The sequence below is a fragment of the Artemia franciscana genome, chromosome 19 (genome assembly GCF_032884065.1).
Source record: "Artemia franciscana chromosome 19, ASM3288406v1, whole genome shotgun sequence".
NCBI classification, from domain to species: domain Eukaryota; kingdom Metazoa; phylum Arthropoda; class Branchiopoda; order Anostraca; family Artemiidae; genus Artemia; species Artemia franciscana.
Window position 1 is genome coordinate 3,620,171 of NC_088881.1, and position 26,074 is coordinate 3,646,244.

The window sequence follows — 26,074 nt, forward strand, 5'->3', positions numbered from 1 at the left end:
GGCAATCATTAGAATCATGAGGTATAGATCTGAATACAGATTGTTTTCCCATGGACCATTATATGTTGCATGTTCAAGAGTCGGTAAACCTGACAATCTATTTATATGCAAAGACAATGGGACAGCAAAGAATGTTGTATATTCGCAAGTTTTACGTAGTTAAAACCACACATATATATATATATATATATATATATATATATATATATATATATATATATATATATATATATATATGGCGCGAAGCGCCCCCACCAACTAGGTGTTGGGGTGGCGCGAAGCGCCACCCCAACAGCTAGTATATATATATATATATATATATAGGACTGACAACCCTGTAAAAGGATATCAGGAATTTTTTTTTGAGCTGATTCCAATGATTATGTAATTTAAAAACATTTGTGAAAAAATTACCTTTCCACTCAGTTTGGCAGATCGAATGAATCCTAGGTAGTCAAGTGACCCTACTTCTTCTTGCTGTTTAAAATAAAGCCACGAATGGAAGCCCGACGGTTCAGCGTTTTTCACTTCGCCTAAAAATATATGCTCAAAGCCACTAGAGCCAAGGCTACCGCGAGATCGAGAGAAGCGCTCAAACCACAAAGTTCTCAAAATGGATTCCAAGTTTCGATTATTAGTAGGGAGTAAACCTAAAACAAAAGAAATCAAACAACATTTACTTACAGATCGTAGGCATTTAACTGATATGTAAATTATGATTACGCTGATAGCCCTCTTGCCTCCACCCCATTACCATCCAATCTCCCAAGCAGTCACGGGAGTTTCAGAAGACTGAAAGAATTTGCAATGCAACCAATTATATAAATATAAATCACACATTTTTAACATAAATACAACTGGTATCTCAGTTTTCAAAATATATAATCGTGCTCAAGACTACGTAGCCTCACATACGTAGCCTCACTACGTAGCCTCATATCACACCTCAGAAATGAGTAAAAAAGTGAGAGAGGTTCCTCCATTGGATCTTTATCAACTGGTTGCATTTCAAAGAATATGGGCGAGGAAGGGGGGGGAAGACTATAACAAAAATGTCTGAGTAAATACAGCTCAAAGAATAGGTGCCTACGTAATTACCTATATCAGTAACCCTGAGCCAATCAATGATCTTCAGCTCTTACAAAATCTTACCAGACAGTTTGGTAAGTCCAAATGATAGTAATTGGTTCTAGTGGTGATAAGACATCGATTAGGTTGAAAGATTTTGAAAGAGGCCCATTAAATTTAATAAGAATTTCTACTAATTCTGTTTTTCTTCGGATAATGATTGTTGTTTTTATTAGGTCCCTCCCAGTTGACAAGTATTTACGCCAAGATGAGATTAATGGGTGTCTCACTCCTAGTAGCATGAGGCTAGCAAGTTTAAAGGGTTGTGGGCTGATGAGTAGCTCGGACCATTTAACTTAATTCCTTCCTTATCACCAAGTTGCTTTATTAGGTGTTTGCGAAACTTTCTTAGATGAGTCAACTCGTAACTTAGCGAATTTTAACGGTTATTATTTTATTACTATGAATTCTAGATGGAAAGTACGCCTTGTCTTTTTATTCGTAGTGATATTTCTTGTAGAATTGTTCAAGATTTTGATTGTATGTATGAGAAATAGTGTTTGAATTCGTGGTTGTTGAACTTGATTTTAGGACTGATTTTGTTGCTTATTCTATGGACCCCCTAGTTCTTCGGTGCAAAATTTTATAAGTAAGTTGGATATATTTTCTTCTGTTGCAATTGAGCGGAATCGGAATATTATGTATATGGGGAACATTAATATAAGTAATGCTAGAAATGGTCTTTCATCTACATATTATTCACTTTTGGCTGTTGATTTTTTGACCCTTTGTCTTTCGCTGGACCTTCTCTCAGCTTGCTGTATTCCAACTCGGATTGTAAGCTCGACAGCAACGATAATCGGAAATATGTTTCTGAATACTGAATTTCATTGGTGCAATCTTGTTGTCAATGACACGTCTGACCACATTATGCAGAACGCTACATCTGTTCTGCGATTGAATGAACTACTGTTTAAAATTGATCCCTCACCATGCTTAGAGTACGAAAATACAAAACAAGCTTCACAGTATTTGGTCAACGAATTCATCAAAGTAATCATTCTGGCTTATTACATGTCTTCCGCCCCTTTCAGACGTTACATTAGACCCAAAAGGCCTTAAATTACAAAAGGTTAATCCAATTAAAGAACAGGCTGTATAAAAAATATTTCTCTCATCCAGATGACAAAAATCAAGCTTCTTTTAAAGCATACGAGAATTACTTAATCAAAGCTCTAAGGTCTGACAAACAGCAGTACTATTTGACGGCATTCAACAAAGCGTGTGGATCTCCAGAGGACTTAGTGGTCATGTGTCAGTTCTGTGACACGGTATTCCACCTTTACACTACAAACGGCCAAGCCTACTCGGCTTAGGTTTCACTTGTTTGCCTCTGAGTCCAAGCGAATCGAGTCCCAGATTTTGTATACTAGTCCAGTGGGCATTGCCCGTCACGCGTCAACCCAAAATCAATCCAATCTTTCATCCCTTAGTTCTATGACCATCTATCGTAGTTCTGCCTTAGGAATGACGCATGGACATATGATAGGTAGACCTATCTATAAACAAATGAACTGGCATCATTTTTATACAATCCTAAAAAGGGCTTATGCCAGATGTGCCTTTCACTCACTCAGACTGTCTGTCTTGGCTTTTTCTACAATTAGCCACGGCTTGATCCCCCCAACTACTAAAAAAAGGATGAATTCTCTTCTGGATGAGATGAGGACCCCGGACGGTAAAACAGCTGTTGAATGAAAAACTCAAGTTGCTTACATGCTCAATACTCACTTCGCCAAAATAGGAGAAAAGACGTAAGAAGAGGCATCCCAAAATTTAACACTTGACTCTACTGATTTTAAAGGTTTTCTACTCCCCTTTACTCACCGATCCATATTCATCTGTAGAATTGCAGATTGTACTTTATAAACTCCAAATTGGACATTCAAAAGGAATTGACCGATCTCGTACGAATTTATTTAAATCGATTATGCTTATTATAGTTAATTTTCTTGTGTATATAATTTATCTTTGTTTCAAAAAGGGGGTATTTTCGTCTTGCATTAAGTTCACTCTTGTTAATGAACTGCATAAAAGGGGAGATGTGAGCGATCCGTCTACCTATAGGCCTATATCTATCCTATCCGCTTTTGGAAAGATTATTGAATGTTGTTAATATGTAAGAATTGTTCGTTTCCTTGAAGAGAATAGCTTTGTTTAGTAAGTTCCAATTCGTGTCTCGCAAAGGCCATTTCACAGAGAATGCTATTTTGGTAATGACCCAGTTTATACATGATGCTTTGAACAAGAATGAAATTCCAGTTACTATATTTGTGGAGATACGGAAAGTGTTTAATAGTACAATTCATATAATTTTAAATGAAAAATTGTCAAATTGTGGTCAAGCTAATGTGGTCAAGCCTATATCTACTATAACTATAACTATAGGCCTATATCTATCCTATCTGCTTTCAGGAAAGACTATTGAACGTTGTTTGTATGTAAAAATTGTTAGTTTTCTTAAAGAGAATAGTTTTTTAGTAAGTTCCAATTCGTTCGCAAAGGCCATTTCACAGAGAATGCTATTTTGGTAATGACCCAGTTTATACATGATGCTTTGAACAAGAATGAAATTCCAGTTACTATATTTGTGGAGATACGGAAAGTGTTTAATAGTACAATTCATATAATTTTAAATGAAAAATTGTCAAATTGTGGTCAAGCTAATGTGGTCAAGCTAATGTGGTAATAATGTCATATTTAAGTTATAGAGTCTGGTGTATTATAGTTCGGTCTATTAATAGAGTTCGAATAGAGTTAGAGTACCTCAGGGTTCAATTCTAGACCCACTATTGTTTCTAATTTATGTTAATGATATTAATAATTTAATTGTGAACCTAAGGGTGACTGTACTGTTCGCTGATCATAGCCTGTATAGTTTTTGGAATTGTTAGTGTCAAACATAATATACAGTCAAACCAAACATAATATAAGTCTTGCATTTGATAGAACATTAGCATGGTATACGGCAAATAGTCTAGCTCTGAATACTGTAGAAACTAAATTTATAGTATGTTCACGGGCTCTTCCATGTCTTAAGTTGATTAAGTCTTCTGTATCAAGTACAGAGATATCACGCGTTGATATAACTTGTTACCTAGGTGTACTAGTTGTCTCAAATTTAAATTGGAAGCCACATATAATTTTCAATTCAATCTTGGAAGGAACATAGGTATTATGCACCGTATGAAATTTGTTTTGCCTCTGGAAGTTATGCGTCTTATTTATTTTGCTCTTGTCCATTCTTACCTAAATTACTGTCCACTTATTTACTTAAATACTTTCGGATTCGACTTCATTCTACTGCACAACAAAATAAGGCGCTTCGTATTTTCTTCCATCCCCAGCGTTTTTTTTCTAATTTTGTTTTTAATCCTGTACAACGAGCTTATATTCTTTATTAAATATTCTTCCTGTTGAACTAGCAGTTACTTTTTATTCGTTATTATTCAAACTTAATCACAATCTCCATACACTGCTTAGCTATTTTTTTCTTTTGATCTGTTCCCGATTGCTATGTCATCTTTATATTTTACTCGCAATACAAGCAAACCACGCTAGCCATTGATAATTTCAGAGAGGTCCTGTTTTTCTCTAGGATAAAGAGTGGTTGCTGCATAGAACCGATATGAGTAGGGTATCACTTTTGATTTGTCGTTTAGAATTCCAAAAAATAAGTTAAAGTCCTTCCTTTTCGATAGCTATTAGTTATTTTACTTAGCTTTTTTTGTATTATTGTTAATTTGTTATTTTCTTTTTGGGTTTGTTTTTCGGATCTTCATTTCCTTCTTGTTAATCGACTACTGGTGGACAAAAAATGAAAAAAAAATATCTTTTTTGATTATCTCTTGATTTTACTATTTATTTTTTAGCTGTTTTGTCCATGAAAACGAGCTTTTTTCTCTGCCAGATATGTGTATACATATAAGACTGAAAACTAAATGAACATGAGCATGAAAGAAACAATGTGAAGCACTTCAACGGTAAAACTGATTTTTTTTTTTTTTTATGACTTTTGTGTCTTTTCGTTATTATGCTTCTGCAGACTAGTGGGTAAAATATAAATTATAATTATTATTACTATTCGTTGCGTTTAATCAAAGTGGCGAATTCTCAATGTGCTTTTAGTAAGTCTACTCTGTTATTCTCACGATTGGGTGATGGATCTTTCAGAAATTTTTTGTTGGGGCAAAAGATGGAATTCTTTTTTATGTAAATTTTTGTTTTGGAGAAGGGGACAAGATATTATTTACTAGATCCTCAAAAGCTATACAAAAACGTATTCTTTTGTAATTTTATAAATTGAAAACACTCGAGAGCCATAGCGTTAAAAAAAAACCCACCGAAGCTAAGAAGGATAAAGCCAAAACTAAGCATGCAATATAAAATGAAAGGGAAAGAAAGAAGAAAGGAAAAGGAAAAAAACCTCGGGACTGAAGCAGAGCCACTACCCTCTTCATCGGCTCAGTAGCAAGAACCGCTTGAAAAAATGCTTCTTCTTCGTTTAGATGTTGTTGAGTGACCTGCTCATTGTTGTTTACTTCTGGACTATAGTTGTCATACAGATCTTTGATGAGACGAGAAGTTCCACTGACAACTGCCTCACTTGCTGTCTGGGGCCCAAATAGTCTGAAGAATAAATATTTACGCATAAAGCAGTTGAATATCTTTCGTAAATAACCGGAGAGAGAGAAAGCGAGAGAAATAGAGAAAAGGACAGTAGGGGAGAAAAAGAGATGAAGAGTGAGTAAGCGAGTAAGACATATAAATAGACTGCGAAGGATAGACCATAAGACAGATACGGTCAGATTTAATAGTGACAGGTAAGTGAAACTGCTGTAGGCACGGACAGGCTAAGAGCTCAGGGGACCATACTCCTGAAATCATGAAACTTTTATTATTTCCATTCTAATAGTTTTCTTGTAATTCCAATTTTTCTTGTGAAATACTTGTTTAACTCCTATAATTTGTCTGCATTGTTGACTTTATTGAAGAAATTAAAGATCGTGTAGCTTCTTATATAGCCTCAAAAAATACTACACACATACACTGCAGAATAAACTAATTAGCTATAAGGACAATTTTATGAGCCCAAATAAACAGAAAAAATGAACACAAAGCAGTTGAGCATATTATAACCGAGAGAGAGAGAGAGAGAGAGAGAGAGAGAGAGAGAGAGAGAGAGAGAGAGAGAGAGAGAGAGAGAGAGAGAGAGAGAGAGAGAGAGAGAGAGAGAGAGAGAGAGAGAGAGAGAGAGAGAGAGAGAGAGAGAGAGAGAGAGAGAGAGAGAGAGAGAGAGAGAGAGAGAGAGAGAGAGAGAGAGAGAGAGAGAATAACACCAAAAAATACTCTATCAATATTTTGTGGAAAAACTAATTTATGTGTCTTATCAAAGCTGTGTTTGTCAGCAGAACTCACAGATAGAGCAGGCTACACAGTAAGCTCCTAGTGATGATGATGACGAAAAAGTGTCTACCAGTGACGTCAAAAAGTGCAAAAATAACAAAATGTTCTAAATGCCAGGGCTCTGAAGTCGAGCCATTTTACTACCAACTCCAATTCTCGAAACTATAAATATGATTGTTTTGACTTCTAACATTTTCATCAAAGAAGTACGAACTTCGACCCCAGCATTCCAGCTACTTCCCAGCAGAAAGTTAATTTATAAGTTTCTCCTTAAACACATTTCTTTAGTTTTAAAACACCTTATTCAATATAATTAGCCTACAATATTAATTTTGTATATTGTTGTCATTCTTTGGTAGTATTTAACAGTATTTGGATTGACTACATGCTTTTCGTGTTTCGACAACTCCGACCCAAAAGGGTCTTATTTCTGTTACTCCAAATCAATTCAGAAAAAAATTTACTAAAAATCTGACTCCATATTCCTGATAAACGCTTTTTTCTACTCTCTGATCACTGAGTAGCTATAATAATTGTGTACTTACGGCTGTCTTGCTAAATCTTCTTGGCTTCCTGATCTTGTTTTTCCTTGTAAACTTATTAATGGCGTAGCAAAAGGATTTTTTTCGTCTAAATAAAGCAGGATGTTGCTCAAAGTAAGTAATTCATCGTCAGTAATTATGGCTATAAGACAAAAAGATTTTGGCATAGTAACGTTTTCTTTGAACTTTGAACATTTTTGGACCTTGGACTTCCCACAATCATGTACTTTAAAGACCGTTACCACGTCAATTTAACTGATGGATTACGAGAAGAGGAACACATAAAACTGTGTTCCGTATGCGACGTATTCAAAATATATGGAAATTTCATTTTGAACTTTGAACATTTTTGAACCTTGGAATTCCCACAATCATGTACTTTAAAAACCATTGCCACATCAATTTAACTGATGGATCACGAGAAGAGGAACACATAAAACTGTGCGATCGTGTGACAGAAGTTGCCAAAACTTCAATTAAGCCTCTCATGTAGCTCATGAAATACTTGCAAAACATCAAACTTCTCTGCACATCACTTTGAATATATCATGGTTATAGCGGTACTAACTGAGATTTATTAAACTAAGGACGAACCACGGCCCATAGTAGTCCAAAATTAGTCCATAGTAGTCAATAGTAGTTGAAAAACCCCAGCAAATTACATTCATGCAGCGTGGCTTCATCCACTTTGCTGGTGCAAGGTGTTTTAACATTGATGCTTCTAGGATTACGCTCACTTACTTTGACAGAAGAATGATAATGCCCGATAAATAGTCTTAATTTTACAGCAAATTTGAACGTTTATTTAGATTAATGGATTATTTCAAACATGAAAAGATAATATTAGAGTATAATAGAGGAGTTATGTGCATCCATATATATATATATATATATATATATATATATATATATATATATATATATATATATATATATATATATATATATATATATATATATATATATATATATATATATATATATATATATATATATATATATATATATATATATATATATATATATTAAATACAAATAAAGGTGAGGCAGTGAAACTAATCCCCCCCCTCCCTTCATTTAGATTAAGCCAGAAAAGGGGGGGGGGTACCTAACTTCTTGTGTTAAATAAAAATGCTTTATTTTTATATAGCATTTATTTTATAAGATTCATTTAGTTAATTACATATGATTACTCTTTCTGAATCCCACTCTAAAGTGATCCAAGGACAAGTTTGCCTGCCTTTGCGAAAACTACAAAAAAAAAAACAATAGAAAATTAAAAAAAAGAACTGATAAACCAGATCAACAATTAAAAAAAAAGATAAAAATGTTTTAGCTCATCTGTTTTTCAATCATTGTAAAAAATTGGAACAGATTTTTCAAATTTATATTCTTCTGACTAATGAATAATTCTATACAAAAACCAAAACTTTTCCATATAATTTTCTTATAGAGGAAATTCTATACAAGAAACAAAAGAACTGATAAAACAGAACAAACAAAAACAATTAAAAAAAACTGATAAATATGTTTCAGCTCATCTGTTTTTCAATCTTTCTAAAAAAAACTGGAACAGCTTTTGAACATAATATTCTTCTGACTAAAGACTAACTGACTAACTGACGTAATTCTGCACAAGGATTAAACTTTAACAAACTGAAATTCGTTGCTGCCCAAAACATTAGAATATTTCGATGATTCCTTAATCAGAATTTTTAACAAATAATATTTAATTCTTAAACTTCCAAAATATAAAAAAAACAAAAAATGAAAAAAAATGCGAATATTGTAAAAACTTACATTTTGGCATTATGTGTAATGTTTGCTAATGTTTTTGTTTTATTGGAATAAAATAAAATCAAAATTTGGTCATAGAAGGAAATTTTTTTTATATAAGGTATTAAATAGCTCAATCTACAAAAAAAACTAAGTCTGATAAAAATAAGACTTATTGCTAAACGTAAAATCTTTGAAAAATTATGTTGAAATATCAAAGATAATTTAGCATGTTTGGTTATACGAGTATCATATTTGACATACTATTACTAATAACAACTCACTGTGGCACCAAACCACCGGAGGTCAACACAGCTACACACGCTTCTCCTCTATTCTAATCTACAAAGCCTCTCTATTCAAACCCTACCAAGAAGAACTTTCACAAAAACCACACCTGACCATTGTCATTACTGTAGCTTCCAATAATCTAATATCGTTACGCAGATTTATTTTCGCATTCTTCCAAACTTTATTCAACTGTTAAAAAACGCTCTGGACTTAGGCTATTCTATTTTTAATACCGTCACTACGTCCACTGTAATTTATTAATAGTACTAGTGTGTATTAATAATACTAGGGAGGTAAATTTTTTCGCTAAAATCAAGGTTGCACGTTAGCAGATCTAAAGTTAAATATCTCCCCCAAACCCCCCAAAAGAAGTGCAATAATGCAAGAAATACGCAGTTTCTGGTCACATAGTGGTTAGAAATGTTTTTCCGTAATTGAAAAAAGCAAATAAAAAGTAAGATGGGGGAAATATAGAGAAGTGACCTCTACTTAAAAAAAAGCCTAGGTAAACAGAGTCCTTTGATGGCTATTTCTAGGCTATTTTTTTTTAACACCTTCACTACGTCCACTGTATTTATTAGTAATACTACTTAAGTAAGTGAAGCCGTTCATTATGTCAATCTTCTTGTTACCCAATATCACCTCTTAACCTTCACTTAGTCCTAGTCTTAACAACTTAGTCTTCTCAGCATTTATTTTTAGACCTATTCTTGAACCCTGAAATCGCAAAACCTTCATTCATTTTGCTAACATTTTCATCAAACATATATGAATCTGGCATAGAAAATTATAAAGGTTGCATTAGCTAAATAACGGTTTCTCCCCAAAAACAAAAGACGGATTGAAATTGCTAAAAAGAGCTTTATTTTTCGCCTATTCTAACCTAATCTTTGAGAGAAATGAAACATGACTAGCCTTCACATATTTTCAGCACAAGCGTGAAGCTGACTATTCGGTTTTGTTGGAAAGGAATATCTAGTTGCTTGGACATTCCTCGGCCGTTTTCCTGGGAATAATTTTTTTCCCATGAATCCTTTACAGACAACCATTAAACGATATTTTCAATGTAATATTTAAGGGAGGGAGGTAAAGTGTGGGCCTAATACAGGAATTTTGCTTTTTTTGGAATGAAAATTTAGAGACGACCATTAAAAAAAAGAAAACATATTGCCCGAGACTCATTCGCCAAATAATACGTAATCCTGACTATAATCTGTTTCTCCTGTTTCTCCCTCGCTCTTTACGATAAAGTTTTTTTTATTGTTTTAAAAAGCAGAGTTGCAACAAAGAGTCAAACTTTAGCGTAAAGAGTGGGGTGTTCAGGAGGGAACAACCCCTTTAATATACGGAATAATTTCTTTTCGTTTTAAGTTTTAATGTCGCTCCTTACTTGCAGTTAAAAAAACTTGTTTTTTTTTATATAATCACTTTTAAAAGTGATATCCTGTTTTCCACTTATTTACTTAATTTTCCTGATAAAAATATAGATTTAGCAGCCACATAAGTTAACTATGAAAAATTAAAAGAAGGTGAATAGCCTTAAACATCATATACGCTTTGAAATATTTTTTCGCTAAAATCAAGGTTGCGCGTAAGCAGATCTAAAATTAAATATCCCCCCACCCAACCCCCAAAAGAAGTGCAATAATGCTAGAAATTCGCGGTTTCTGGTCACATAGTTGTTAGAAATTTGTTTCCGTAATTGAAAAAAGCAAATAAAAAGTAAGATGGGGGAAATATAGAGAAGTGACCTCCACTTTAAAAAAAAGCCTTTTTCAGACACTCTGAAAAAAGGAGGAGTATTTGCTAGACGTTTTCCAGAAAAAATTACCTACTGATTGTTTAGGGTACCCGACTGAATGACTCTAAAACAAAGAGTGAGTTGCAAGAAAAATGTGCCTCAATCCTGTTATCTAGGGCTATAATGTGAGAAAGGTTGAGATGGCTAGGGCACGTTTCCAGGATGAAGGATGACAGATTGCCAAAGATTGTTCTTTTCGTCCAACCGCCTAAGGCCAAACGAAAAGCAGGTCGTCACCGAGTGGGGTAAGAGGATATAGTAAGAAAAGATTCAAGTGAAATGGGAACTTCCTGGGAGGATGTAAAGAGGGAGGCTTTCAATAGATTGGGATGGTCAAAAAGCGTGCTTAAGTGTGTTATCAGCTCAGTACTTTGACGGACTGTTAGTAGTAGCATAGTAGTAGCATTAGTAGATTACTCTCTCTCTCTCTCTCTCTCTCTCTCTCTCTCTCTCTCTCTCTCTCTCTCTCTCTCTCTCTCTCTCTCTCTCTCTCTCTCTCTCTCTCTCTCTCATACTTCCTCGTTGGATTTTTTTCAAATGCATTTTAAAATCATGAAAGAACAATTTCTTTCTCACAAACTGTTGTTCAAAAGTGCCTAAAACATTGTCAGACAGGTCCTTTGGAGAATAGCTCCACATGATAAAACTCTACCCCTTTTTACAATTCCTTGGGAAAACATCTAGCTTATTTTCTTCATCATATCTATACTGCATGGTTATTCTTGACCAGTTATTAAGAAGGTTTCTACAATCCGCAAATGATTCTAAGATTCATCTTCCTGTTCTTCCTAAGATTGTTCAACTACGTAAAAAAAACATTCTCCCTCAGCTCTTCTACGTCAAGACAAATTTACCATCCCTCTCCACAATTGTCTCTAATATTCTAATCTTGGTTATCAGACTTATCTTCCTGTTTTTCCAAACTTTTATCAACTGTGAAAAAACAGCCTGGGCCTTAGCTATTCTACTTTTTACACCTTCACTGCATCCGTCGCCTTTGCTAACACTACTACCCAGGTAATTGAAGCTATTCATTGCACCAATTTACCAAATTACCCAAATATACCCTCTTTACCATCACTTATTCCTAGTCTAAGCGATTTGGTCCTCTTAACACTAGAAGTCAGCCCATTCTTGCACCCTGACCGCTCAAAACCTCCAAAACAATAATTCATTTACAATCATTCAAAATCATAATAAAGATTAAAGAACATCTAACCCATTCTGCTTACTTTGGATTAAGCATAATCAATTAAACAAGTAACACCAATTAAGCACATAGAAACTCTAATACATCTCTACTGGGCCAATTCGAAAATTTTCCTTCACAGTTAAATTCAGTCTTACCTCACATATTGCCCTACTATATAAATGTCAACATTCTATTCCCTTCTCATACCACTTTAAATGCATCAAACGAGACTGCGGCCAGTAGAGAGAAAAGAGATGACAGACTAGAACAACGCGGATATTTCACCTGTATGTAAACTAGGCATTTTCAGCACAAGATAAAAATAAAAAACACTAAACTAAAAAAAATAAAACCACCACTAATAATAGTAAATACAATTGTCACTACTGATCCACGTAGGGAAAAGAACCCATTAGAGTTACTTCAGTGAGAACATCAAAGCAACTGAGAAAAAATTATAAAATTGAAATTAAGTTAATTATTTTGTTGCGAAATAAGCCTCTTGTTAGCTATTATTGAAGTAACTCCTTTTGGTCCAGTAGAAAATCAAGTCCCCTGGTGATTAAGTAAAATTTTTACTCCCTTATTGACTATTGGTTCGTTTTTCAAAAGAGAATAATTTTCACTATTTACATAACTCTTGGCTCTGCCCGTCTGAACCAATAATACGGTCACTGGTGAAAATTATTTCAGGTGTCTTTACTATTCGACAAGAATATTAAAAGATATCATTGAAGATACCAAAAAACCAAAACCTGAGGAAACCCAAATATTGTAATTTTCTATTTTGTGTTTGTTCTATTTTTTATATCTTCTTTTCATACTTCTATCTACTGGTCTCAAAAAATTTTTAGACCAAGATGATACAACGTTAAAATTTTTAACGTTTTAAAATTTTTATTTTTAAATTATTTTTTTTTTAAAATAATTTTTAAATTTATTAAATTAAATTTATTAAATTCTTCATACGATAGAAAGTTGGATACGCCATACAAAGTGGCCACCGTGACTACACTGATAGTGGTACGCACATATAGACTGAGACATACTGTAATCACCATTGGTGGACACCACCGATTGACACGGAGCTTCTAAACATGAAACAGTGACAGAAGAAAAGATTTAGGACTCACTTTTTTCTTCATGATCATCTATAAAGTTCTTTTCTGGGAACCTATCCCAATCGTTATTTTGGGGAGCCAGAGCTTCACTTACTATTAGTAGCTCTTCTGTAGTAGGGAGTGGTGTAGTAGTCGTAGTTCTCGTAGTTGTAGAGGTGGTGGTTGTAGTTTTGGATGTAAGACTGTTATTTTTCCTAGAATAAATGAATTTACATATTTTATTCATATGGAATATCTCAATTTACACAAAGTAGATGAATTCTTATGATCCATATATCTACGAGGCCATCTAATGGTATAGTAAACAAAATAATATTTTACTATTAAGACTAAGGAGAATAATAGTTACCTGTCCTGAATCAGCTACAAATGCTTCAGGAATGGTAATTATTATTCTCTTTAGAACAAACAGTAAAATATTATTTTGAAACAAATTTGCCGGAATTTTCAAAAAGAGCTAGAAACCCCTAAAAATGACGTTATATTTGCTGTGACGTGATTTTCAACATTTACATTTTACTTTTAAGACTAAGGAACATAATAATTACCAGTCCTGAACCAGCTACAAATGACAATTTTTTCTCACTAGCCATTTTTTTTAACGTGTTTCATAAGTTTTGGTTAATATGGGCTGTTTTACCTTTTGAGCCCCCATTAAGGGTCAAAATGGAATTCCCCCAAGAAACGACTGTTGAACTATAAATGAGAAAAAGAAAAGGCATCATGTGATATGTTTACTTTCTTCAAAGCTAAATCATGTTGAAAACTGCAAATTTTACCATGAGTTTTAGTTTAATTCCAAGGGCCCGGGGTCTGAGTCTGATCCAACCTGCCAGAATTTCTGGAATTTCTGGGTTTATACATCGGCATTACTAGATATTTAAAAAGGAAAAACAAGAAGCATATATAAGATAATAACTATATAAATAGAATTTTTTTCAAAATTCTGCTCGCCGAGGGAATGAATTACTTAACAACGTTATGGTTCACAACCGCCATTGTCCAGAACTGGTAAGTAAAGCTAGAAACGCCCTGCTATGGGTATCTATCCAAAATGAGCCTTGATCTTAGAAAATTAATTTCAGACAAATGAAATACAAAAACATGCAAAATACTAAAATCCAAATACAATAAATATCAAAACAAAATAAGAAACTTTTTTAAATATTGTATTTACCAAGGAGTCAAATGCCATTATTCCTAAAAATACTGAAAAGTACTCTGTAAAAAGAGTTAATCATAGAAAAGTAAAAAGCCACATTAATTTTAAGACCAGCAGAAACAAATTCCTGTATTTTTTCAAACTCAAAACGATTAATAATTACTATTGAACAGTATGTAAAACCCAAAACAAACAGAAAATAAATAAACAATCATAGCAAACAAATATACAACAGGTACTAAAAACAATGAAACTTAAAACGAACAAAAATCACTACAAATAAGAGTTTGGCAACTGTCCCCTTCCCCCTCCTCTAACTGTAAAACCCTAGAGCCTGCTGCATCATTTGCGTTTTACTGAGAACTATATATTTCTTAAACAGTCCTTGGAAAGAATTAATAAAATGAAACTGAATATTTAACATAAAATGATATTAATAGCTGAAAGCTCAGGAATTCGAGATTTGTTTCACTGTAATTTTCTATTTGTATTTTCAATGTTGTAAATACAAAAGAAAATATCTGCGATATAATTGGTTTTCAGTAAAGCGCAAATGAAGCAAGAGGCCCTAGACAATTACAGATAGGGGTGGTGGAAGGGGAAAAACAGTTTCTTTTTATTTAGCTAAGCATAACCCTCAATATTTCCCTAATTTTGCCCCAATATCCTTAGCCTTTTTGGACAGACCCAGCATTAAACATCTCTTCTTTTCGCAATGGTAAATCCTGCGTTAAAAAAAAAATTGACAGATACCATAATTTATATGTCCTGCGCCGGGGGCAGTGGAGGCATGATATCCTCAGAGGCATGGCTATTAGATCTTGTGATTATTCTGAATAAAATGGCTTTGTAAGATCTCTGTCAGCATTAAGAGGAGCATCTAAAGAGGCAAGAGTGGGTGTGTGCCCTTCATTTCTTTTTTGACATCCCTCTAAACATGCCTTTAAATTTCAATTTAGTACCCTTAGCCGTCCTTAGACATAGCTGTTGTGCCATTTTGACAACCCTTCTGCATATAGTGCGCTTCGATTTTGTTTGATATCCCCCTCAACGTTTTCTAAAAGTTTTACCTAAATATTCTTAGCCATTTTCGAGATTCAGGATCGAACATGTCTCCCTTTCCCAATAGCCAGCCATGTATGTAAATAGTGGGCAACATACAACTTGCAACATATCCCCCAGGGGCTGTCGGGGGTTGGGCCCACGTCATCCCAAAAGGTATAGTTATTTGACTTTCCGACTATTTTGAACAAAATGGCTATTCCAAAATGCTCATCAGATATTTGTGGAGGGAGGGCAGCTAAAAACGGAATATGAGGGGGACTGGTTGCCCTCCGATGCCTTTTTAACATCCTCTTCAACATACCCTGAAAGTTTAATCTTAATACCCTCAGCTGTTCGTGTGATATCACAAATACCCCCTTTTCATCAACAGGATATACAGAGTATCTTTAGATTTATTTTGAAATGTCCCTCAACATACTTGGAAGTTTCACCGTAATACCCTCAGTCTTTTTGACCACACCTAAAATCAAAATTCCTCCTTTTCCTAATGATTAATCCTACATGTAATACAGGTCAAATTGCATGATTTACAATCATTGCCCTGGGGCTATTAGAGACATAGTTATTAGATTTTTTGAATGTTTTGAATAAAGTCGTCTTTTCAAAATTTTATCAGTGACCAAGGAAAGGAGCATATAAAAAGGGCAAGAGGAGCTGGTTGCCCACCGATAGCTCTTAAACATCTCAACGAGCACAGACACAGGGTTTTTTTATTGTGAAGGAAAGGACAGATGAAGGAAAGGTGCATCTAAAAAGGGCAAGAGGAGCTGGTTACCCACCAATAGCTCTTAAACATCCCAACGAGCACACACAGTGTTTTTTATTGTGAAGGAAAGGACAGATGAAGGAAAGGTGCATCTAAAAAGGGCAAGAGGAGCTGGTTGCCCACCGATAGCTCTTAAAACATCCCAACGAGCATCCACAGTGTTATTTTATTACGAAGGAAAGGAAATTTGAAGGAAAGGAGCATCTAAAAAGGGCAAGAGAAGCTGGTTGCCCATCGATTGCTCTTAAACATCCCAACGATTACACACACAGTGTTTTTTATTGTGAAGGAAAGGAAAGATGAAGGAAAGGTGCATCTGAAAAGGGCAAGAGGAGGTGGTTGCCCACCGATAATTCTTAAATATTCCAACGAGCACACACACAGTGTTTTTTTTTATTGTGAAGGAAAGGAGCATCTAAAAAGGGCAAGAGGACCTGGTTCCCCACCAATAGCTCTTAAACATCCAAACGAGCACACACGCAGTGTTTTTTTTTATGTGAAGGAAAGGACAGATGAAGGAAAGATGCATCTAAAAAGGGCAAGAGGAGCAGATTACCCAGCTATAGCTCTGAAGCATCCCAACGAGCACACACAGTGTTTTTCTTTATTGTGAAGGAAAGAAAAGCTGAAGGAAAGGAGGATCTAAAAAGGGCAAGAGGAGCTGGTTGCCCACCGATAGCTCTCTAACATCCCAACAAGCACACACAGTGCTTTTTATTGTGTTCACCTTCCCTCTTCAAAGCTGTGAGGGGTTTCGACACCCTCACACGCATAGTTGCTTGAGCTTCTGACTATTTTGAACAAGATATCTATTTCTAAGTTTTGGCCAAATGTTTTTGAAGGGGGGCAACAAAAAGGGCAGACTAGGGCCTGGCAGCCCTCCAAATATGTTTCAAAATCTCTCACAACGTGTCCTAAAAGTTTTAACTTAATTCGCTCAGCCGGTCTTAAGATAATACATGACCTCCTTTTTGATAAACTTGATGCATAAATTGCCTTTTGATTTAGTATAAGATACCCCTCAACATGCTCCAAAGTTTAACCTTAATGCCCTTAGCCTTTTCGGATAGATTCAGAATAAATATTTCCTCTATCCCTGATGATAAATCCTGCAAATGGGCAAATTACAGAATTTACAATCCTCTCCATGAGTCAATGGGGGTGCATGACGTTCATGGAACTATAGCCATTAGACCGTTTGACTAATTCGAACGAAATGACAATTTCCAAAATTTCAACCAGTGCTCAGCAGAGGGGCGTCTAAAAAGGACAGGGATACTGGCTTCCCTCTAATTTCTCTTCAACATCTCAACATACCTTGAAAGTTTCAATTTAATACCCAAAATAGTTCTATCTAATTGAAGATATTCCCTATTTCATAACCAGCAAGTACATAGTGTGTTTTGTCTGTCTTCAGCATCCCTATCAAAACTTCCTTAAAGTTTCACTTTAAAATCCTAAGCCTCTTTGAAGACCCAGGATCAAACATGCCCTATTTTCCAATAAAAGTCCTTATATGTTAACAGTGGGTATCTTGCATAACTTATAGCCCTTGTCACGGAGGCTGGGGGATGCAAACCCTAAAGGCAAAGTTATTTGACCTTTGATCTGGTTTGAAAAAAATAAATATATCAAAATTTTGATCAGATATATTTGGGAAAAAGGGGCGTTGGGGAGGGCTGGTTGCCCTCCGACCAGTTTTGACTCTTAAAAAAAGGCAAAAAACTTTCAATTTCCAATCGAATAAGCCTCCTCCTAAGTAAACACGGTCACCCCTTCAGTAAAAACCTTATGTTAACAATGAGCAACTTGAATAGCTTACAGCTCTTGTTCGGGGGCTGGTGGGAGGGTTCTACTCAAGAAGCATTGCTATTTGACCTTCGGATTATTGTGAACAAAACGGCTTTTTCAAAGCTTTGATCGGATGTATTTGCAAAAAAAAAGGCACGGGGAGGAGGTGGATTACCCTTCAGTCACTTTCGAATTTTTAAAAAGTAACTAGAGCTTTCGCTTTCAAATTGAACGATTCTCCTCCATAGAGTATACGAACACCCCTTCCACAAGAATCTTATACGTTGACATTAGGCTGCTTACATAACTTACGACCCTTATCCCTTGGACAAATTATGACTGGTTCTTTTTGGGGTCAAAAGGCGAGGGGGGGGGGCTCGTTGCCTCGACCACATTTGAGAGAACTTTTGATTTCCAATCGAATGAATCGTTAGTCTTGTACAAGGTTTGATGGTAAAAATTAAAGTTAGGTAGAGTTACGTTAAATTAGGTTACAAATATCAGCAATGGGTTCAATACCTAACTCAACCTAACCTAACCTGTCACCATCAAACCTTGTACAAAACTGTAAAAGTTGACTGGCAAAGCCGACTGAATCCAAGCAGAGAAAAACTAATTTCGAACATTCACCAGTGAATGTCGACATAAACCAGATTTCGGTCTTTCACCGTAACATTTATACATATAAATAAAAAAGCAAAAAGGTGAAAATGATAATAAAAACCAATATAAAAGGAGGGAGAAAGAGAAAAGACAAGAAATTGACAAGTGAAAGAACCTAATTAGACCTAACTATTAATCGTTTCTTTTTTTCGTTCATTCGGCAATCATTGAAGTTGGTAAACTTGTCTTTGGCACAAAAAAGTAAGATTCTTACATCAGTTCCTCATATTCATTACATTTTTCAACGGTGCCCAAATGATTTGAATCACAGGCTTTAATAAGCCAATCCTGTCGTTTTCTATCAATACCATCAGAGCAGCGATTTGCGAGAGGACACCAAATGCACTAAAAACGAAATAAAGATCAGTTTCAACTACAATAAAATATAAATAAATATATTCTAATATATAAAATATAATAAAAACGTAATATATAAATAGTTGCTTCTCGGACAAACTGTCTTTCGCATTTCTGTTCGCACTCAACAAGATTTAAAACTAAATTTATTTAAAACTAAAATAATTTAACTAAATTAATTTAAAACTTATTTTTTTTAAAACTAAATTTCACCTGGGGGGGGGTTACTAGGGTCCGGGGGCAGAGGTCTGGGAGGGGCAGTTTGTCCCTGCCCCATAGCAAATCACGCCCCTGTTTACAGCATCTTCTTAATTCAAAAGATTTACAACATTTTCTTAATTCAAAAAGATTTATAAAACTATCCATATTATAGGCTCTATTATCCACTTTAAGCTACGAAAAATAGCTTGAAACCAACTTGTTAGCTTCACCAGCTGGAAATATCAGGGACCAGCAATTAGTTAACATATTTGTAGGTCCAAGATATATATATATATATATATATATATATATATATATATATATATATATATATATATATATATACATATATATATATATAACAATCCTTGGTTTTTCATAATTTATTTTTCTTTAGTTACTAAAAAGATAGCATACTTTTATTCCGGATCAGAGGCGTACGCATTATTATTATAATTTTTTTTTTTTTTTGGGGGGGGGAAGCAAGAATTAAAAAAAGTGAAAATTTAAATAAGAATTGACCCACCCCCCCCCCCCACCTGTTCCGGCGTAGGTCCTTGTTCTGGGACAATGAGAATTCTATCTGCCTGAAACATATAGAACCAAGAACTATAAGTAATTCTCATAAATATTAATAAAATCGCCAAATTCACTAACTTTTACAGCTTCTGAAATTTTGGCTAAACTGAAAGGAAAACTGAAAAATTGGGGGTAAAATTTGATTCCACTCACCAAAAAAACCTCAAATGATGTTTACGATTATCGTTCCGTTTTCATTTCTAATTCTCGCTTAATTTGCCGGGTTTTAGCTTTTCCCTTCAAGTTTCCTTCCACTCCCTAACTTCAGGCTTGTAATATGTTTATATTACACTATTTTCTCAGTTTTGTAAGAGCAGTTGACCACACCAAAGGGCTCCTAAATGGTACTTTTTCAAAATAATTTAAAAAACAGAAATTCTAGTTATAAAATTGTATACGGATAGTCTTCATTTAGGTTTACCATCCTTAAGCACGGGGAAGCCAAAACTCTGGAAGGACCAACTTAACCTTCAAAATGCAAAACACAACAGAAAAAATGGAATGGATTCTATTCAGTTTCCGTAAAGTTGTCACTTCAGGATATCAGCTCCAAACTTCATCAGCATTTTATACCTCCTTTCGTCCAGGGTTGGGAGCTTGAGTTCACTCAAGTTTTCGTTATTTGGCCCAAAAATTATTTTGCAGGGTCCCTTCTAAGTTGTTTCCAGTTGGATTCTGTGTTTCTCTGTAAGCAACGGATACCAGATAGGACAGCCGTATATTATTACAGGAATGACATAAGTTTTATAGCACGAAAGAAGAAGTTGCTCTGTCATTCCAAATATCAGAAGACCAGTTGCTTTTGCTGATGTGATCTCAAAGTATGATGAGTGTTGGAGAAAAAAAAATTGAAATGTGGAGTTGGTAAAAAATCATATATTGGTCCCCTAAAAAAGGAAGTACAGAGAAAAAACAAGCTAGGACTAAAAGGTAGGAGTAATTACTTCATGTAGGCTTGGTTTGACACTGATATAAAATAGCTTTATAAAAACTTTCAAATAAGGATAAAAAATGTGTTTATATAAATTTTATTACGATTTTCGGAGTCAGGCAAAAATTTTGGTGATGGAGAGGGGTTCAAACCTTTTTTCATGCAATGAGAAATGCTTTCACACGTCTTCAGCTACTCTGGGTGAACATCCTTGCACCCAACACTTGCATTTCAAACCAAAAGAAATCATACATACTTATAATTTTGAGAAATACCTTGTTATCATCTCCTTGTTATATAACAACGGGAATGGACTGGGACGTCCACAAACGAGGACGTTTGTGGAGATATTTCTCCTTTTTTTTTATGTGATCTCTGAACGAGAGATCGTCACTTAATGTGATGCCAAGTATTTTTACTGATTTCTTTGTTTAGAGAGCTGCTGATTCGTCTATGCTCTTCTTCTTCTTCAGGAAGTTGACACTCATTGCACAGCTTTTGTTAAGGCTTAGCTGGAGCTTCCCTTGATCAGCTTGATGTTGATGCTCTGTGACCAGGGGTATGAGTTGACTGGGTGTTTGTAACAGGAAGTGCAGCAGACATAGCGAAAGATCATCTGCAGATTTATACCATTGTTTGTTTCGCTTCATCAGTCGGTTGATGACTATCACAAATAAGATGGGACCTAACTTGCTTCCTTGGACCGCTCCACGCGTGATGTCTTGGAAGTTGGATGTTTCCCCGTTTTCAAGTTGTGCGTACTGTTGACGACCAGAAAGGAAACTTGTGATGGTACATAAAAGAATCAGCGAGACTTCCAGGGCACAAACTTCGTTAATGACAGTCTCATGATCAAGCACATCGATAGCTTTCCCAAAATCAGAAATGATTATTTCAGCAAGGGCCTCAGGACCTTCTAGGTGTTCTAGTAGATCATGAATATAAATAAATAAAATAAATATATTCGCAAATTTGATGGTAGGCCGTTAAGCCTCTACTAAACAAAAATCTTAATTTGCATTTCTTCTAAATTTGCACAAGGAGAAAATGTCACTTGAATAATATTCATCAACTTCCTTCTTGAATGTCAGTAGGTTTGTGGAGCAGATTACTCTTTCTGGTAAGTTGTTCAAATGCTGAACCACTCGGTTGCCAAAAGTCCATCGGCCCATGTCCTTGTAAAAGCGCTCCGTACTCACTTTGTACTGACGTCCTCGGAAATGATTTTTATTGAACTGCACGATTCTCTGGGCTGGTACGTTATCATAGGCTCCATTGCAGAGCTTATACATTTCAATAAGATCAAGACGATGGAATCTATAGGCGAGGGTTGGAATTTCAAGCTTTCTAATCCGCTGTTTGTATGGAAGGAAGCGTAACCTGGAAGAGAATTTATGAAGTAATCTGATAATAAAAATTAAGATCCATTTTATGGTCTGCTATTACTATTAGCCAAAGTAAAATAAAATCTCCGAGGACTTTTGAACTGATGGGCGTCTTAATGTGAAACTTTCAGGGAATATATGTATGAGCAATTTCTCAGGAACAACTTAGAGTATAAGGTTGAAACTTTCCAGAGTGTTCAAAGGGATGTGCAACCAAAAGACACTCTGTGCATACTTCTACTTCTACTATGACTACTACTACTGAGACTAAGGGTATGAACATCAAACTTATAGGGAATGTATAAGGAGATGTTGAACAAAATCAAAACACACACTGTCCCTTCAGTTTATCAAAAAGCCGAACTTTCAATAGTCCAGAAATAGCCTAGGATATAAAGTTTAAGCTGTCAGGGCATGTTAAGAGGAATGTTGAATAAACCAAAAAGGCATTATGTGCATTCTACCACTACTTTTATTAAAATGACGTAACAGATATATCCCTTGCGCTGCCTATGATACAATCAGAATGGTCTAACCTGATAACGAGAAGGGTGCATAAAACTTTGCAGTATTATAGTCAGAATATGCATAGGCATCATATAATCAAAATCCTATAATCTGGTTTGGACATAAAATTCAAGTTTCTTAAATGGAATGGTGCTAATTTGTTCAATTTCTGAACTTTTTGGTACTAAGTCATTAATCAATTTAAAGATAGTTGATTGATAAAGACAGATGAAAAATTATAGAGAACGGACGAAACTTATGAATACATGTTGAATAATTTTTAATTTTGAGAAAACTTGATTTACCTCAAAATAATTGAAATACATATGGCTAATGAATGTAGTTTCAGTTTCAATAAACTAAACAGAATTAATTAATGTAGTTTGGAGTCAGAAATAGCGTAACAGCTGTCACCTGCAAGAATTACTAACGCTTTAGTGGTCGGTAGTGTGCCGATACTTAAGCGCCAACAATGTGTAAGCAGTCGGTTTTAAAGTGTTGGTACTGCTATTGATTTTTTTTTTTATTAAAAAATCATATAGAAATAAATGGACACCTTTCATGCCATATTGTTATTGATAATATTGGAGTCCCCCAGGGGTCAGTATTGGGGCCATTACTATTTTTATTTTATATAAATGACCTTTGGAAAAAACATATTTCAAAAAAAGTTCTTTGTCTGGATGTTGGGATTGATGAATAATAGATTTTAGTAGGACATTTGGTTGTGGTGTTCTCGCGCTGGGGTGGCCTCCTCTGTTATCTCCTACCTTGTATGTTTTCTTTTCTTTCCTTTTTTTTGTTATTTTGGCATTTTCTTACCTCTGTTTTATGGCCGACACATCGAGCCCTGCTCCCCGTCACCCAGTTTATAAAATTATTTATTATGTAATTCGGTCAATAAAAGATCTTGTCTTGTGTATGTCCTATTATTTACACACCCAGACTGACGAGCAATACACTCTGTTGGGGTTTAATATTTTTTTTTTGTATTTTTCAGTATATTAAATAAAGTATCTAAAGGTAAAACAAAAAAGTAAACAAGAGCTAAGAGCTCATATAGCACTTGTGACGAGGCAAGAAGAGCTAAGAGCCAAGAGATCATATGGTATTAGCTCTAGCAAAATGCTATGAATCAATAGATTGATTTAAAAGGAAAATAAGAGGCTTAATGCCGGTCAGGAAATAAATGAGAGCTCTGAGTCACGATGTCCTTCTAAATATCAAAATTCATTAAGATCCGATCACCCACTCGTATGTTATAAATACCTAATTTTTTCTAATTTTTCCTCTCCCTTTAGTACCCCAGATGGTCGAATTTGGGAAAAAGACTTTATCAAGTCAATTTGTGCAGCTCCCTGACACGCCTACCAATTTTTATCGTCCTAGCATGTCCAAAAGCACCAAACTCGCCAAATCACTGAACCCTTCCCCCAACTCCCCCAAAGAAAGCGAATTCAGTACGGTTCCGTCAATCACGTATCAAGGACATTTGCTCATTCTATCCACCAAGCTTCATCCCGATTCTCCCGCTCCAAGTGTTTTCCAAGATTTTCCTCTTCCAACTCCCCCCAATGTCAAACGATCTGGTCGGGATTTAAAATTAGAGCTCTGAGACATGAATTTCTTCTAAATATCAAATTTCATTAAGATTCGATCACCTATTCGTAAAATAAAAATACCCCAATTTTCACGTTTCCCAAGAATTACGGTTTCCCCCTCCAACTCCCCCCAACGTCACAGGATCTGGTCGGAATTTAAAATTAGAGCTTTAAAGCGCAAGATCCTTCTAAATATCAAATTTCATTAAGATCTGGTCACCCTTTCGTAAGTTACAAATGCCTCAATTTTCCAAATTACCCCCCCCCCCCCCAACTCCACCAAAGAGAGCAGATCCGTCCGGTTATGTCAGTCATTTGTCTTAGACAGGTTTTTATTCTACCCATCCACTTTCATCCTGATCTTACCGCTTTAAGTATTTTCTAAGATTTCCAGTTCCCCTAAACTGCCCACCCCCCCAATTACGCTGGATCCGGTTGAGATTTAAAATAAGAGATCTGAGTCACGAGGTCCTTCTAAATATGAAGTTTCATGAAGATATAATCGCTCCTTCGTAAGTTAAAAATACGTCATTTTTTCTGATTTTTCAGAATTAACCCCTCTTCCAAAAGAGCGGATCCGTTCCAACTATGTAAATCACGTATCTAATACTTCTGCTTATTTTTCCCACCAAGATTCATCCCGATCCCTCCAATCTAGGCGTTTTCTAGGATTTTAGGTTCTCCCACCCCAAACTGCCCCCCAATGTCACCAGATCCGGTCGGGACTTAAAATAAAAGCTTTGAAACACGATATCCTTCTAAATATCAAATTTCATTGAGATCCGATCACCCGTTCGTAAGTTAAAAATACCTCATTTTTTCTAATTTTTCAGAATTAACCCCCCCCACCAACTACCCCAAAGAGAGCGGATCCGTTCCGGTTATGACAATCATGTATCTAGGACATTTTCTTTTTTTTCCCACCAAGTTTCATCCCGATCCCTCCACTAAGTGTTTTCCAAGTTTTAGGTTTTCCCTCCCAACCCTCCCCCTCCAATGTCACCAGATCCGGTCGGGATTTAAAATAAGAGCTCTGAGACACGATATCCTTCTAAATATTAAATTTGATTGAGATCCAATCACCCGTTCGTAAGTTAAAAATACCTCATTTTTTCTAATTTTTCAGAATTAACCCCCCCTCCTCCCAACTAGACCAAAGAGAGCAGATCCATTCCGGTTATGTCAACCATGTAGCTAGTACTCGTGTTTATTTTTCCCACCAAGTTTCATCCCGATCCCTCCACTCTAAGTGTTTTCCAAGTTTTAGGTTTCTCCCTCCCAACTCCCCCCCCCCAATGTCACCAGATATTTTTGGGATTTAAAATAAGAGCTCTGAGACAAGATATTATTCTAAATATAAAATTTCATTGAGATTCGATCACCCGTTCTTAAGTTAAAAATACCTCATTTTTTCTAATTTTTCAGAATTACACCCCCCCCCCCCCAACTACCCCAAAGAGAGCGGATCTGTTCCGGTTATGTCAATCATGTATCTAGGACTTGTGCTTATTTTTCCCACCAAGTTTCATCCCGATCCCTCCACTCTAAGTGTTTTCCAAGATTTTAGGTTTCCCCCTCCCAACTCCCCCCCCCAATGTCACCAGATCCGGTCGGGATTTTAAATAAAATTTCGAGACACGATATCCTTCAAAACGTCAAATTTCATTAAGATCTGATCAACCGTTCGTAAGTTAAAAATACTTCTATTTTATATTTTTCTGAATTAACGGAACCCCCACTCCCCCCCCCCCAGATGGTCAAATCAGGGAAAAAAATATTTCTAATTTAATCTGAACTGGCCCCTGATAC

The 26,074-nt window shown here is 35.4% G+C and overlaps 1 protein-coding gene across 1 annotated transcript in view; it reads right to left on the reverse strand.

Annotated features, from left to right (window-relative positions):
* Positions 1-26,074, reverse strand: part of LOC136039174 (uncharacterized) — a gene marked incomplete in the record, with an annotated part of 228,537 nt that overhangs the window by 11,502 nt on the left and 190,961 nt on the right. Inside the window, 5 exon segments of the mRNA XM_065722689.1 lie at positions 415-650; positions 5,555-5,757; positions 7,080-7,218; positions 13,270-13,451; positions 18,919-19,049. Coding sequence (XP_065578761.1) covers positions 415-650; positions 5,555-5,757; positions 7,080-7,218; positions 13,270-13,451; positions 18,919-19,049 — 891 coding nt within the window.